The sequence below is a fragment of the Penicillium diatomitis genome (genome assembly GCF_028827545.1).
Source record: "Penicillium diatomitis strain IBT 30728 chromosome Unknown utg000005l_segment0_segment0, whole genome shotgun sequence".
Lineage (NCBI taxonomy): Eukaryota > Fungi > Ascomycota > Eurotiomycetes > Eurotiales > Aspergillaceae > Penicillium > Penicillium diatomitis.
In genome coordinates, this window is record NW_026623177.1 from 347,015 (window position 1) to 363,328 (window position 16,314).

Consider the following 16,314-nt stretch of genomic DNA (forward strand, 5'->3'; position numbering starts at 1 on the left):
GAGATGGTTACAAACAAGGTCGACTTCCTGCAGGCGCCAACACAATCTCGTCGTCGCAATTGAACGGTATTAAGTTGCGAATCAACCTTTACGTGATAGTATACGCTCAGTATTGTTCTCTTCATGAGTTTCTGGTTCCTTCGCGATCAGGTGAAGGTGATCAAGAAGGTGTCAGAGAGATAGCGCTTGTCAGCGTCGCTGGTGGCCGCGTTCAAAGTTGTACTCTGGATGTAGATCTATCATCTCCGGGTCACCGTATGAGGCGTTGCGGTACTTGATCGGGACCCCTTCCAACGTCCAGCCTCAGCCCGAAAACGGACGAGACCGTAGGGGCGACAATTAAGCTGCCAATGCGGCACTGCCTCGGAGCCTCACTGGCTACTCAGTCCTACGGATTAGGCCAGACACGCTGCGATCATAGATCCCCTGGTTGATTGCCCGACGTCTGCGTCGAGTTCAGTGGCAATGGCATTTTGAAGGGGGTGTGTAGGTCGATGCCCTCGATTGCACCGCCTGGTGTCGAATCTGTCGATGACCGGTGTATGTGTCAAAGAGAAGATGGGTTAACTTGACGCGCCCTCATACAAATTACGAAACCTGGCAGCTGGTTGTGTACATGATCATCTCATTCGAGGAAGTCGTCACGTGTAAGCACCGAGAGTACACGGTGTGTTCTGGCTGTTTTGTGGAGAGTTCTAGAGAGAAGCAGGGCTGCTGCTAGTTCATTGCATCTTGAAGTCTGCTTAGTCTTACAGTGCTTAGTGACTTGGTCGACTCCATTGAGCCATGTAATACCAGGCATTGCGATCACCCGTCAAGTCACGACAAGTTTGAAGTAACTACATGCATTAGTAGATCCATGATTCTCCGACTTATGCAGACGCACCCAAGGCCCGAATTGTCCGAGCGGGCAGTGATCCCTCCCACATGGGATGATGGGATGAGCTCCAAGCATCCTCTCGCTTCATGCAGTCTCGAAAGTTCTGGTGATGCGTTGGGCAGACGGATTGTTCTTCACAATCATCATTATTCGCAGGGCCCAGGAATGTGACCAAAACAACCAGAGTGGAGGGGCAACCATTGGGGTGTCCAGTCAAAGTGGGCCATCGACAGGTGGCTGATGCTATAATTAAACTGGCTTATTATTGATCTTGGATTGTTTTTTTTTTTTTTTTTTTAGTCGTTTTTTTTTTCCGCCCTCGGATTCAATGGATTTAATAGATTTACTGGAAATTCGAACATTTCATGAGGGATGGTGTTTTCAATGCTGTCTAGGATCATGCTTGAGATTTTGTTCTCCTGAATCAGTGACTCTTTTTTTTTTTCTTTTTTCTTCTTGTTCTGAGCATCGATCCCGTCGACCTGTGTTGACAGTTCGCTGGGGCCTTGATTTCCGTCGAGCCTCTTTTCCTGGTTCTTCCCTTGTTGATTGCCCCTTTGGACCTTAGAGCCTTTCTGGGCCTTGATGGACCAATCTGGATGACGCCAATGACGATCCGTGGTGCTGCGGCTGACTCCACCGGGAGATCCACCACCAACGTCTGTGGTGGTTTCGGGACTTGTCGCGGGAACGCACCGGGTCTCGACTCTCTCTGGTCGGAGTCTAAGCAGTGCGCACGCACCCTGCAGTCTGCAGTCTGCACTCTGCACCGGTGCAGCACTCGAGGAAACCTTGCTCGGGACATCAAACGGCCGAGACTCCGTAGCCTCCGTACTGGTAGAGTCATTGTCATACAGCGTAACCGCAGACCTTGGTCAAGTTGGTATACTATGTTCTACCAGTGACAAAAGAACGCCATGCATCTCACCTGACCTGGACGTGTACATCGCTCGACTTTCCACGGACGATGTTCTTGCCTTTGGGAGGGGCTCTATGGAGTATGAAGTGTGTATCCTCGTGATGCGGAACATGACGCCTCCGAGGTGAAGGCTCAAGGCACACCACGCGTCGCGCATCATTACGACCCAACACGTACCTCGGCCGCGTATTCTGTATATTGTACATTGTACATTGTACAATCGTACATATATTGTACAATTGTACATATATTGTACAAACGACAAAGCACAAACTTTGAAGCTACCTTACAAATGGATATAAAGGTACACAGCTCTTACACTAGGGCTGCTGTGTTTGGTATTGCGTACGAGGTTCCTCGGAGTCGGGGCTCCATTCAGTATACTCTCTGGGCATCATAATACCCCCTCTGACGATCTCTGGCACTTCTGCACTCAATCACACTCGTACCTAAGAACGGAGAATGTCAGCTGGAGGAGTCAGGACTCAGAATCCATGTCAACGTGGTGATGGATGGAGTATGGACTGATGGTGATACACACGAATACGGAATACGGTAGTACGGAGTACGGACTCACTTATACGCGGCTCACTCAGGATCCATTCAATCCATTACACCTGCAACGCGTGTGATCCACTTGGCCCGGCAGCGGGAGCCTGATTCCTCGAACGTATCACCACTCACGAGTCACCACCACGCGGACCATCCAATGCAAGGCTTTTTGATCACCACAGTCCGATGAAATTGAGTTTTCCATCATTCTCGAATACACAACGTGCATAGGTTCTAGGCGGCCCCGTCGGAGGGGAAGTATGACGCTTCGAGCTCGTGGACAAAGAGTTGATATGGGGAAGGGCCGTTCAGAATTCCCTTTCGATTCGGTCGTGATGATCCCGATGAATAATGTTGAAGTCATGCACTACTAATAGAGCTACTTGACACGAAACAATCGATTTTCGATCAATTTCCAATATTGGGTGACGATTGATCATGCTCCTACCTACAGTAGCCTTGTAGTCACATGCAGTGTTTCTGCGTCTTTAAGAAAGCACAGGCAATAGTCAAGGACTCACACTACTAGGACTACTAGTACTTCCAATTGTGCTCGTCAATACATTTAGGACCTTAATCCGCGCCCGCTAAGTAAACTACCTACCTTACTATCTACACTCTACCCTCCACAGAGTCTCCACTCCCCGACTTCCATGCGCCAGTTTGAAACCCGACCAAGACCGACCTAGCCAAGCTCGCCATTGTGGGAGCGAGTAAAAGCAACCGACTTTCAGAGTTCAAGAATGAGAGAAGACCGAAGGACTAATACACGTCCGTTCCTTTTTCTCGACTTTCGGTAAAACCCCAGTCTAGAAAGTCACAGCAGCACCACATCCTGTAGGTAGACTGAGACTCGATCTTCATCCTGGCTCCACTTTCCCTCAGGACGTGATTCAAGTTGGGCCCCCCCGGGGGTCGGTGAAACACCGACATATCACACATTAACCGTTAAGGCATCCTCGAATAAACCGTCCAGTGTAGTAATCAGTGTACTACCTCCTCAAGTTATTCACCCCCAGAGATCCAAATCTCCCGGTCAATAAGATCCTTAAAATGCAACGCGAAGCCAGCATACCCCAGCCATGTCATGCCACGCCCCAAAACGGGGAATCATCAACAACACAGCCTTTCCATCATTGGAACCGGGGATCGACAATCGTCCGTTCACGGCAGACTTCCAATGATTCAAGGGATGAGATCCTCGCGCCACCTGCACCTTCCAATCAGCAGAGTAGACATCTTGGCGAACCCGCGGTGGAGACGTGGGGTCTGGGTGATATCCGGACATTCTTCAGGTGCGTGTTACTTTGTTGATCATCGTCGAGGGAGAATCTTGGGGGGGGGGGGGGGGGGGGGGGATGTTCTCCAGCCTCATACCGGGGTCGTTTCATGTGAGTTGACGATTTGAAGCTGACTCGGATCGGTGGCTTTGGCTATACCGGGTAGGAACCCACTGTTTTCTGTCATGTAGGAATGCAAAGTCGTCAATTGATGGAAGTGATAGAGTCAGGTTGTTATTCGGTGAGTAGTATTTTTCCACAAGGACCGCCACGGGCAGCCTAAAATGAATACCTACTACCCAGTAGGTAGTCAGGTACCGTACGTACATACTACATAGCTTATCTGTCAGCAAGATCTCGGATTACTAGTAGTTAGTTAACGCAGCACGTCAGGTGACTAAGACTTGGGCTCCCGGGTATCAACGGGCAGGCTTTTGAAGTTTTGACTTCGTAAGTGACTGTCGCATTGTAGTCACTGAGTCCGTGGTCACGACTCACCAGAATGTACAATGTTCCAGTGTACGAGATCTGGTCAGATGGGGCTTGTGCTTCTGTCATCCTGAATATGTGTCTGTTTGTACCTACTCGATATCCCTGGTCACCCATGAGGGTATGTATACGGTGCTTGGAACTATAGTATGAATCTATGTAAAGAGGGCACCTACTGGAGCTCGTCCCAGGCTGCCCGTCCAGGTGTCCTCGGATTCCAACTACTCTGCAAGTCTGAGAACGCATGTTCATCGCACGTTAGTTCATATACGGTTCATTCGCCATGGCTCTGTGCAGTGTGCACTGTGCAGATTCCAGCACCTGTCATAGGGCCCCTCTGACACTCCCCGCCAGTTTGCCCGAGGCATATCCATTCGCGCCCCGTCTCAGCACATCGGCACTCCCACGAAACGTGTGACAGCGGAAGCTTGTTCACGGACGGTGGCTATTCCGTCCAATCCATGGCTTTCAATCCCATATGGCTGGCGGGTACCTGCCTCGAGGATCGACCTTCTTCTTTGTCGGTGTAGTTCATGAGGAACATGATTCACCATCTTGTCGATCGTCAATCGAAACGGAGAGTCCTATACTATTCCGCGCCCTGACTCTCGACCTCTCCTCTCCACTTGATAGACCGCACGGCGTGAGCTGACCATTGACTGCGAAACCAAGCAACTCTTCTCCTGATTGGTGGGAACGGTACCACAAGCTAGCCCATCTCATCGAAGTGACTTTAAACTCGGATAGGCAAGTACCCAACGGGCGCGGAGACACATCACTAGTGCATGTCGCGTCGTGCGCGAAGATGGAGCCGCGAGAGCTCCAAGCGAACAAACAAGTACATATACTTGTCCAATCATCCAATGGGCTTTCGGACGTGGTCGGGTGTCTGTGCTCTCTACCTGATGATCCAACAGCACAAGAAACGAAACATGATGACAGTGGATCCAATCCTGGGCACGTTTGACCATTGACTTTTCCAGGAACCCTACCGAGCTTAGGCAGGAAGCGGGATGGGAGATAAGGGTCTCGAGGCTTCAACAGTCTAACCTGCTTGGGCCCTGCACCGGGTCCCAAAGTGTCTACGCGGGCGGCTCCAGCTATGAGTCTCAGATTTGGTTCCCATTCGATCGCGCCCTTGGCCCCATGTTCTCCTTGCTCGGTTGCAAATCACGGAGACGCTGTTCCTTCAGTTCCCTACCTTTCTCGTATGATGCACTCGTTGCTTGAAGTCGCCATCATTTCCACATTCAGTTCTTCAGGCGTGTAAACTACTCACGAATGGATGCGTACGGGAGTGACGTGCGGGCAGCGGGCGTGAATGATACCCGTTCCGGCTGATAACCCACACTGCCTTGATTTGTTTTCGCTAGTTTTGGTGGGCAACTCATTCGCGAACAGGCCCTGCTCCATTCTGGTTCCGTGTCCCGGGCCTATCGCAGATGCAGGGAGATGTCGATTCTCTCCATGAGCTTGGCACGAAGGCTTTGCGGGCGCTGATTTCGGGGGGACAATCCAGGCGACTGGCATGTCTGCCGTATCCGGTAAGTTTTTGCGTGGTCCGGCTGTTCAGAGTTCCAGACGGGCACTACACTCAACACGTACTACAGAGCATCGGGTAAGCTGCGGAATCGAAGATTGCCTGCCTTGACGGATGCTTTCCATGGTCCAACTGATCGTTTACCCAAATCTGCCTGATCTCACGCAAACACTCTTGGCATTAGACTCATCAATAGCATTCATTATCCATACTCCATGAGTCCATAGGAGGTTCAATCGTCCGAGCCAGTATTAGCTCGGCACGACTAGACAGTAGAACTAGACAGTAGAACTAGACAGTAGAACTAGACAGTAGAACTAGACAGTAGAACTAGACAGTAGAACTAGACAGTAGAACTAGACAGTAGACTGAATACCTAGGCTCTAGATAAGTAGTCTTTTACTAGTTACTGTTCGTACTACTACTGAGTGACTAGTGAGTCGTGACAAGTTCACAACCTACATTTGGCGTCTCAGCCTACAGGTACTCTGGCACCAGTTTGGATCGGCAACTCTTCGGACTAGTGGTACCTGTGCCTAAGGTCTGAGTAACTATCGCGATAGATACTCCTGAAAGACACGGCCATGTCGTTTCCCCAAGAGATCTGCGTCAGGTCTTGTCGAATTCTGTCTTCATGTCCACTCGCACCTCTATCTCTCTTCCTGCAACACGATTGAATCGCCCAGGCAGTTCTAGAAGAGTCCTCTATTGGAATCAGCTCCACTATGCTCTCAGCTCCATTCGTCAGCCCCTCTACGATGTTGTACTGTACCCTTCACCCTTCAACCTTGTGCTCCAGTCGCCGTACCCAGTACCACATGGAGGACCCTCTCATATCCAAGAATCCGATCCATTCCAATCCAATCCGATCCCAATCCCGCCCATAGCATCCGGTGAGTAGTGTACCTGACTACCTCTTTCGCTCGGAGACTAAAAACCAGGGACCATGCCTCGGGCGCGGCGCACGGTCCTGGTCCGACCCACGGGCGAAATGATGGAGCCCCAATCTCACTGCCTTGTTTTGCATTCGCATCTTCATTTCCGGTCCTGAATCCGAGTCCTGACAGAGGAGGATTAACGCGCACAGTTTCTGTTTGGGGCAGGGAGAGTTCATCGGGCCTGGGCTTGCCAATGAAGAAACGGACATTGTCGTCGAGACTCGAGAGACAAAAATTGAGTCAAGGCAACCTGACTATCAACAAATGCGTGGCAAGTGTTGTACGAGACTTGACTTCTATTGAGTACGATGCAACCTTGAATCGCTGGTGTGAACTTCGAACCCCCGGTGCACTCACTGTGCAAGTGCATAGTGCCCAATGCCCACTGCACAGCTAATGCCTCGACAGGATCTCATGGTTCGGGATCCCCCCAAAGCGCAAGAATTGAAGAATCTGATGATTCAACTGTACGCCTCCACCGTGGCATCGTCCTCCAGTGGTACAACCAGTGGTACAGTACAGTACCGCAGTGTGATCCATGAGAGCTCCTCTCCAGAGGGAAAATCAGGGACTCACACCCAGCATTTCAAATCTCGTCCTTTAAGATGCCGTCCAATCATGGTCGGTGACCGGCAGCGCTCGGAAGCGCCGGGGAATGACCGGATCTTCACGTTGGGACCAGAAAAAAGTAGACCAACACCAAGGTCAGTTTGCATGCAGAGCTTGTGCTACTACTGTGCTTCCAGCACACGGAGTGGTTGACTTTGACATTGCGCTGTATGAGTGTCAACTTCATTCCCAAAGAGGGAACACTTAGATGGCCCTGTGGCAGTAGTACTAGAGTACTAGGTACCTCATAGTCATCCCCGCCTCAGAATTGAGGAAAGACGAAGTGTGGGTGAGGGGAGCTTAGGTCGTACATCGCAGCGACTGCATAAAGCGAAAGAATACATCGAAAGATTTCTTTCCCTTGATTTGTCAAGGCTCGGCCTCGAGTCTCGACTTTTCAAAAAACGGCCTATGTCAGCATTAGGACCTGGTGGCTCTGCCTGGAAGCGGCAAACCCGGTGGTGGTCGAAGCTTTCGCCATGCCAACGAAGCGTGGGGGAAGTGCGCTGTCAGTGCCAAGAAAGTCTGCGAACAAGCCTTGGGAATAAGGGATATATGATCATTGTCACATCGATCAGCGTGGTATCTTGTAGTCCTGAGGGAGATGAGGTGAACAGCCAACAAAGATAATATTGCGGTGACGATGTTGCGAATATTGAGCGAGAGGGTCACACCAGCAGTGCGGGCCCCCAGATCACATGCTCAATGAGAGGACCGTCCTCATTACACTGATCCTTAACGCTTACCTACTCTCATCCCTTCGCCGCCTCTTTCAAACTCGACCGTCTGCATACATCGAAGTCAATGATATTGTCCAAAGCTGCAAGCTACGGGAAATGGGAGTCTTGACAGAGATGGACGGTCGTTTGAAAGACCCCAACGTCGCATGTGACGGGATAACGACGCTCGATTCAAGTACAATTGCAGATATCAATACACTGGCAGCATTCCTGAGCAACTGCGAACTCGAGGATCTTTCCTCGGTGCCTTCAGCTGACTGTATTGTTCTGTGCGCATCACAAGTTCTATATGGGGCTGAAAAGATCTTCGATACCCTCCAAGCGAGGCCTGGCTTGGCCAAGTGTCTGGTACTTTGTGGCGGCATTGGCCATTCGACAAACTTACTCTACAGCGCTGTCGGACAACATCCACGCTACTCGAGACTCTTTCACTCGATCCAAGACTTACCAGAAGCTAGAGTGTTGGAGAAGATTCTAAATGAATTTTTCGACCGAGCGGCCATTGAGGCAGACGGATGCCGTATCCTGATTGAAGAAAAGTCCACAAATTGTGGGCAAAATGCATCTGAAAGTCGCCAGGTTCTCAGCCAGGCAGGCTTCTCTGCCCCGTCGACATGTATCATTGCTCAAGACCCGACAATGATGCTACGAACAAAAGCCTCCTTTGAACGAGTCTACCAAGATGCGCCTTTCTCTGTTGAATTTCTAAGTTGCCCGTTGTTGGTGCCGAAGTTGCACATATCCAAGGCTGGCGTATTGGAATACCAGAACAAGACCATCGTTCCTGGGATGTGGACATTCGATCGCTTCATTGAGTTGATCATGGGGGAGATACCGAGATTAAGAGACGACGAGGAGGGCTATGGTCCCCGCGGACGGGACTTCATTTCGCATGTTGACCTCCCATCTGAGATCGAGGCAGCCTGGTCTCGCCTGTTTGACACGTTCAAAGATACAAAAGTCCTGCAGCGGTAGATCTGGCATCGTTAAGATTCTCATTGCTTTCATCCCCGATGAAACCAGCCGGTCCTGCTCAAACAGCCTTGGTGGAATACCACCCATAGCTACAGCGGGTGTCACAGTGCCTACTGTGGCTCGTAGTCTAGCGGAGGATCTTGACATCAAATTATAAACTTAGTCGAAGTCGTTCTATTATGATACAAAGTATCGGACGAGGTTTGACCCCCTACCGCATCGGAAGTCTTTGTCAGAGGATATACAACAACCGATGTAGTGACCAGCACAACGTACAAATCAACCATATGTTGCTACTGGTCAGAGGCTACAAAGACAATTTACCACACTTTTTGCCCGTGTCCAAAATCTACCAGCTACCAACCTTATTTCATCCTGTCCTCAACCAGATGACAAGGGCGGAGGTCCTATAGCGGGCACAATCACATGCTCAACTTCGTCTCGTCAATTCACACGAGAGACTACTGGTGTACGACAAGAGATCTAACTTTTGACTAAAAACTCTCCGTCCACAATAAGCCCGAGAAAACACGTCCCGAGAGATTCTCCAAATGTCAAACAACTCACTAACCCAACTGTTGTTCGCTCAAACTCGAGGAACAGATCATGGCCAGCCGCATGGACCCTGTTCCCAAAAAGGCAAAAAAGGCAATCTTTCCACCGGAACTGGTAAGGCTTTGCGTTTCTGTCCAACGGCACTGGAACCGGAATCCCAGCGTCTGGTTCGCCGAGGAGCGAAACAGCCGGGTGGAATACTACTGAATGGGCTTTGTTTCCACCAGATATCAAGTGCCTGCCCATCATACCTACTTACAGTGTATCACAGACTCATAGCGTACAGTGCTTAGTCACAGTCGTCGCGAACTTCTCGGGTGATATGCCCCGTCAATCAACAGTCATTGAAATTGATGATCTTGAAAGGAGGGACGATATAAGTCGCGACGGGGTACGTATAAACGCGGGGAGGAATCCATATTCTGCTCTCCAGCTCGCAAGTAATTCGAGTTCTATTCACATCCCTCCAGCTTCACGTTCCGCGCTCGAAATAAACCATCGTCAAGACTTCTGCTGGGTACGGCTTTGTCAAGCAGCTGGATGGCCCTTACAACTACCTCGGCACCACTGTTGACGATTTGAAGTTGATGCGGGAGCAATCATCACGCATTTTTCAGACCAAGGCCGCAGGTGATGTTCGAACGTCGAACAATCTTTCGCACGTCAAGAGCTTGGGAGTAACACGTATGGAGCAACCGCCACAATCACGATTCTGAATGCCGCCAAGGAACGCGCCATCACCAACGAACCAACAACCGTGACGTTCGAGCCCGTGCAGGAAAAAGCCGAAGCTTACTCAACGGATTTGAATGTTAAAGGGTCCATTGCCACCAGATATCGGCCGGGTGTGTCGGGTGTCCTTCGATCCACACATCAGAATGGAACAGAAAAGCTTTCTTTTCGACCTGAAAGTTTCAGTTCGTACTCATAAAGTTCTACCAGATATCGAGGATCATCAGATTAAGAGGACTGGCTCTGATGACTCGGACGGGCATGCCAAGGACCTCGTGGACGAATGCTGGATTTCGCGCAGACAAAGGCAAATGCATCGTCGAAGACGAAACCGTGATGACTCGCCGCCAAATCTCAAGTGAGCCCGCCGTGAAATTGTGGATCCGCCTTCATTCAATATCGCTCTTGACTTCCGACCAGTGCAGCCAAGAGCACCACGAAGAATGGCTTCGCAAGAGAGGACCAAGTTGGGTAGTGCGTGTAGGCGCTGTCGTCGCCAGAAGCTGAAGGTGTGTTTGTTCAGTAGCTCCCATGAATCATTGTTGCTGACTGTATGATACGACATCCGACGCCCCAGCACTTTGTGTGTCCAAGCCATAATTGACTGCCAGGTCGATCCATTCAACAAGTGAAGGCTGCACAGATCTGCGTCACGAGTCTCTGGTCCACTTGATTGGCTGTTTCTGGCCAGGAAGCAGAGCAATTCGATGTCGGAGGTAGTAAACAGATTGTGAAGAGTAGAATGCGCAACCTTCCTTGGAGGCCAAGACTTCCATAGGACGGGGAATAGTCGAGTTGTATCAAAGACCTACGACGCCTGAACGATTCCGTTGTACTTGCTTTCATTTTTATTTTGACGTACATGCCAGAGACTGCTTCGTGCGCCCAAGCGGAAAAAAAAATTCCATAGCCACAGCTATTGCGCCATATCGTAGTTCCAACCGGAGACAGAAGAAAGAAAAGATAACCAAAATTTGTGAAAGGAGGTCAAGGACCCGTACGCAGCTATTGCACGAGACTGGACTTGATCGAAAGCAGCTTAAGCCATGTAGGTGGAGGAGTCAACACCACCCTCAGGGTACTCACTGTATACAAAAGTGTTAGTGACTGGTTACTCTGTGAAGGGTTGACTTCGAGGCGAAGTGCGAAGAGGGGGTGAACACGTACGGAAGGGCAACCTCGAAGCGCTTCTCGATCTCCTTAAGAACCTTCTCATCATCTTCGTTGCTGACGAAGGAGATGGACAGACCCTTGGTACCGAAACGACCGGCACGACCAACACGGTGAAGGTAGGAGTCGGCATCGGCGGGAAGATCGTAGTTGATAGCCAGGTTGATACGCTCGATATCGATACCACGACCGAAGACGTCGGTGGCAACACAGATGCGCTTGTTAAATTCCTTGAACTCCTTGTAACGTTTGATACTGTTGCAGGTTAGCAAAGAGTAATTCGTAGTGAACGCAGAAGGGATCGATCTTACCGCTCCTCTTGGCTGACGCCAGAGTGAACCGCGATACTGGGGAAGTTGCACTCACGCAGCAACTTGTCCAGCTCGTTGGCACGCAGCGTACTCTTGACGAAAATGATGACCTGGTTGAACTCCAGGTTGTCCAAAAGCTCATTGAGCTTACGGTTCTTCTCATTCTCGCTCAACTTGATGTAGTATTGCTGGAGACCGTGCAGGGTGAGCTTGGTGTCGTCATCGACGTAGACCTCAAGAGGGTTGCGCATGAATTTCTTGCAGATGGGGCGGATCTCTTGCGAGAGGGTGGCGCTGAACATCATGACCTGCTTGTCAGCAGGGGTGGCGCGGAAAATCTCCTGAACGTCACGGCGCATGTCTGGTGCAAGTGAAGAATACAATCAGCTTCTGAGAAATCTGGTTACCAAAGCGACATGGAACATACCAATCTGGTCGAGCATCTTGTCGCACTCGTCGAGAACAAAGGACTTGACGTTGCGCAGAGACAGCTTCTTGTCGCGGACAAGAGCGTTCAGACGACCGGGGGTGGCAACCACAATGTTAGGATAGGTCTCCTTGTTTGAGAGAACCTCGATATCCTTGGCAATGGGGGTACCACCGTAGAAGACGGCAGTCTTCACATCAGGCAGGTACTTGGAGAAGCGAGCGTACTCGTTCTTGATCTGATAGGCAAGTTCACGGGTGTGGCACATCACAAGGATAGAGCACTCGCCAGGGACAGGCTCCAACTGGTGCAGAGTGGTAAGAACGAAGACCGCAGTCTTTCCGAGACCAGACTTAGCCTGGCAGAGCACATCGACATTGAGGATGGCGGTAGGAATGCAATGCTGCTGGACTGTATGAAGGCGAAGTGGTGGTTAGATTTGGGTTCGACTCAAGTTGAAGCAGCAAAAAACAATCGCGTCGCGAGGTGAATGTCCGATCGTCCGCCCATCTCGCTTATGGAAAATTCCCTCAACGGAAATTTGTGATGTGATCGTTTCGAAAGTATCTCCTGAGTTCGTATAATTTGCGCCGCATACAGCGCAAGCAACTTGCCAATGTCCAAGACAGACAATCATGTTTAGATGAGTCCGTACCGACAGCCCCCACCGTCAAGCGACATGATGGGAACAGCTGCTTGCCCCACCCGTACCACCAGGAACCGTGACCATGTGATTGTCCCCGAAGACTGAGGAGTCCGCAGGAAACAAAACGCAAGGTAAGAACCAAATGACCCAAAGGTCAGTACAGGAGTATGCGCCAACAGACAGCAAAGTGCGCCGGGTCACCAAGCCTGTCAAAGGTGACTGCACATCATCACTCACGGACGATATGGCCTCTGGTGTCGCTTGCCTGGTGGAGCAGATATGTTCCCCGGTGATACATCGAGATCTTGCGGAGATGGACGGACGTTGGAGTTTGGAGTAACTGAAGGAGGTACGTGGGAAATATGTTAGACTAACCCTCCGATGGATGTTCGAAGCCGCAGTCAGTGATGGCGCGCAGGAGTTCGTTCTTCAGCAAGAAGTCGCGGAAACCGGTGGAGTGAATTCCGACGTAGCTGCCCTTCTTGTCAGGGCGACCGCCAGAGACAGTCAGATCGCCCTTCTTGTCTGCATCGCCGTTGGTAGCAGCAGGAGCAGCAGCAGTGGCTGGGGCCGCTGTGGTACCAAGCTCCTCGTCAGAGTAGTCGATGAGATCCTCCTCGTGAGACATGGTGGCGATGGTCAAGACAGGTGCAGGTGAGAGGTTGGAAGATTGCTGTATCGCGTCTTCTAAGACGAGATGCGCTTGGATTACAAGAGTAGTTCAGACCAGGAAGAAATCGATGTTATCGACGATGTAGCGTGAGAACCGAGATGGAGGTGTTGACAATTCGTGAGATGTGATGGCAAAAGAAGAATGAGAGTCGGCCAGGTAGAGATGACAAAGAGTGGTCGCGGCTGCGAGGGATACAGCGAAGTGGCAGAGAGCGCGACCGCATCACGTGCACGGACCCATTTAATCGTAACAGGCTTAGCGTCATAAGGCCGACGTTTTCGCTTTGCAGTCGCTCTTTCCTGTGGATCATCTCTTCAAGCAACCGAACACAAGATGGCTAAAGGTCGGGTTCAAAAAGAAGCGAAGAACGCCAAGAGTCATCTGAAGTCACGAATCGATTTCTTGCAACAGGCTGCACACTATTTCCAAGATTGTCAGCAACGAGAAAACTCTAGAGGGCAGACCAGAGATGGTGAATCTTCGACATCAAGCACCAGAACCGACCTGGAACGCCGGTCACTGTCAATCGACGCAGCCACGGGGACAAGAACTGCTCGAATCGGCCAGCCTGGCGACAAGGATCATTTGCTCAACTTGTCCAGAGTCTATGTTTCTCAGATGCGAGGCGTATCATTGAAGACACAAACGCGATTGTCTATCCCAGTGAAGAGATCCTTCTGCAAACGCTGCGATACTTTGCTGACCCCAGGGTTGACGTGTCAGAGTGAAGTTCGAAATGAAAGCCGGGGACGCAAGAAGCCATGGGCTGATGTATTGGTCACGCAATGCCTTGTCTGCGGTACTGAGAAACATGTCCCTCAAAATTCAACGCGCAGCGAAAAGCTGTCAGATCTTCGAAAAGTCCGAGCACGGGAGACAAGGAAAAATCCATCAGATAAGATTTCTTGAAAAAAGTGGTCTCTCTCTAGCCTCCTTGAATTATTATGGCGTCTGCGAACACTACACCTCGGCAACATCTGATTAGGAAGTCTTCACCTATGAGACGTGGGCAAACGCAGACGACGACCTTCACTTTGACATGCGCACCAAATATAGGCCATCAGTGGTCGCACGCAAAAACCACCTCCCTACCTCTGTCATACGAAGGTCAATAAGCCTTTCCAGTGACCGATCGTTTGCGCATTTGCGCAATGGCCACTCACACTTCGATTCTTCCGTCCCCTAGCCCACCGAACAATGCTAAGGCCACTTCTCTAGTGATTCTTGGCTGTCCTATAATAAGTGGGCACGCTGTTAGGCAACGTGTGCGAGGTGTAAGCGTTGGTAAAGCGTAGGCAGATCACAATAGAGCTAATGCGTTGAAGTTCGTTACCTACAAAAATGAACAATAAAGAGATTGTATGAAGATTGAAATTGTTGGATTGACACGGGAGATCAAAACAAGATTCAAGGTACGCACCACACAATCCACAACAATCCCAATGTGCTTTTTCCGCATCAATATCCTCAAAAATTCCAGATTCTCCCGCGCTAGGTCGGGACGACGGAATTGGAAGCTTGCTGCTGGAGCACCAGAACCGCACCAGAACACAATGGATCTGAGGCAGAATATACAGACGACATCTGAAAGATCCAAGTATAAACAGCCCGTGGAAGCCAGCTCCATCTCAGTTATCAGCATCCACGAGTGAAAGTGCAGGAATACGAGTGCCGCGAGGCGTGTAGGTCTTTCACAACATATGTACCATAGAACAAACATCAAAAGAGATGAGATGAAAGCAACGGAGACAAGCAGATGCACCACTTCAAGAAATAATGTGGTTATTGACCAAAGAAGTAGAATAGAATTGGTAGATATGACTTGGCAGCCGTGTACAGAAGATCGTCACGAGCTTTGCGCCCGGGTTGATCATTCACCCCTATATCGTACTATGATAATCAGTGGCAATCGGATGATTGTTGCTTTTACAGAGACATACTGCGAAAACGGTGTTGGAATGTTGTTGAAAGGGTTTGGCACACGGGATGCGAGAAGTATTGGCAGGATTGAGGGTGTGAGGATCAAAATGACCGTATGACGAGAAGACAGACTTCCAAGTACAGCCGTCGAAGTGTATGACCGGTCACAGGTGTCCACGGTTTATCGCCGCCTTCGGGAGCTCTGCTCCATACGATGATCCAGAGTCTCGATCCGAGCTCGGAATGACTTGACGATGTCACGAATGTGGGCGATTTTGGCCAATTCGTTGTCCAGCTCATCGATACTGGCGAGGATCGATCGGGTGCGAGCGATCTCTGCATCTGCATTGCGAATCACGTTCCCTGCGCGATCATAGCTATTCCGAATAGAGCGTTGCATTTGATCCTCCAACTTTGTGCGGAGCAATTCACAGAAAAGTCAGAATGTTGGTCCAGTAAAGTCGAGAGCAGAATTCTTACGGCTGACAGAATTTTAGGAGCAGACATACATATTCAATGCGACCACGAATCTGCGCCTGCAGATCGTCTAACTGATGGGATAGCGCACGCAGACTCATCGGGTCCAAGAGCAACCGGCCCTGACTGCTGGCAGCACTGGTTGCGCGAGAGCTGGAATTGCTGGTCCGGCCCGTACCACGGCCCCTCGAGCCTCCATTTCCAGCATGACCGCCTTGTAATGCAATCTGTTGCTGTTGGCGGAGGATCTGAATTTCGGATGAGGTGAGGCCCAGCGAGGTGTCGGGAATCGAAGATGCTGAAACGGACATTTGGATCCGGCAGAGACATGCTCCAACCGCCGGTCTACGAAGCGCCAATCAAACTCAGGTTTAACATACACGGACCGAAGATCATTGTGGAAGCGACGAATCTGCCTGAGTTTGTTGGTTGAGCCGAGTGAATTTCCCGCACCGGTGCTCCCCTGAAGTTGGCCGAGTTG

At 50.5% G+C, this 16,314-nt stretch overlaps 4 protein-coding genes across 4 annotated transcripts; 2 read left to right on the forward strand and 2 right to left on the reverse strand.

Moving 5' to 3' along the window:
• Window positions 1-8,061: 8,061 nt before the first annotated feature.
• On the forward strand, window positions 8,062-8,922 carry N7539_004776 (YdcF family protein; the record flags this gene model as incomplete). The annotated part of the gene is made up of 1 exon (XM_056934378.1): window positions 8,062-8,922. The coding sequence occupies one exon, from the start codon at window positions 8,062-8,064 to the stop codon at window positions 8,920-8,922; it is 861 nt and encodes a 286-aa protein (XP_056789572.1).
• A 606-nt stretch (window positions 8,923-9,528) lies between these two features.
• Window positions 9,529-10,684, forward strand: N7539_004777 (uncharacterized protein; the record flags this gene model as incomplete). Its single annotated transcript, XM_056934379.1, has 6 exons — window positions 9,529-9,591; window positions 9,764-9,868; window positions 9,984-10,154; window positions 10,205-10,322; window positions 10,420-10,567; window positions 10,630-10,684. 6 exons carry the CDS (start codon window positions 9,529-9,531, stop codon window positions 10,682-10,684), a joined length of 660 nt encoding a protein of 219 aa, XP_056789573.1.
• Window positions 10,685-11,248: 564 nt separating this feature from the next.
• On the reverse strand, window positions 11,249-13,391 carry N7539_004778 (ATP-dependent RNA helicase SUB2; the record flags this gene model as incomplete). The annotated part of the gene is made up of 5 exons (XM_056934380.1): window positions 11,249-11,294; window positions 11,377-11,634; window positions 11,691-12,051; window positions 12,118-12,528; window positions 13,139-13,391. 5 exons carry the CDS (start codon window positions 13,389-13,391, stop codon window positions 11,249-11,251), a joined length of 1,329 nt encoding a protein of 442 aa, XP_056789574.1.
• A 2,146-nt stretch (window positions 13,392-15,537) lies between these two features.
• N7539_004779 (uncharacterized protein) lies at window positions 15,538-16,144 on the reverse strand (the record flags this gene model as incomplete). Its single annotated transcript, XM_056934381.1, has 2 exons — window positions 15,538-15,768; window positions 15,866-16,144. 2 exons carry the CDS (start codon window positions 16,142-16,144, stop codon window positions 15,538-15,540), a joined length of 510 nt encoding a protein of 169 aa, XP_056789575.1.
• Between the last annotated feature and the right edge of the window lie 170 nt (window positions 16,145-16,314).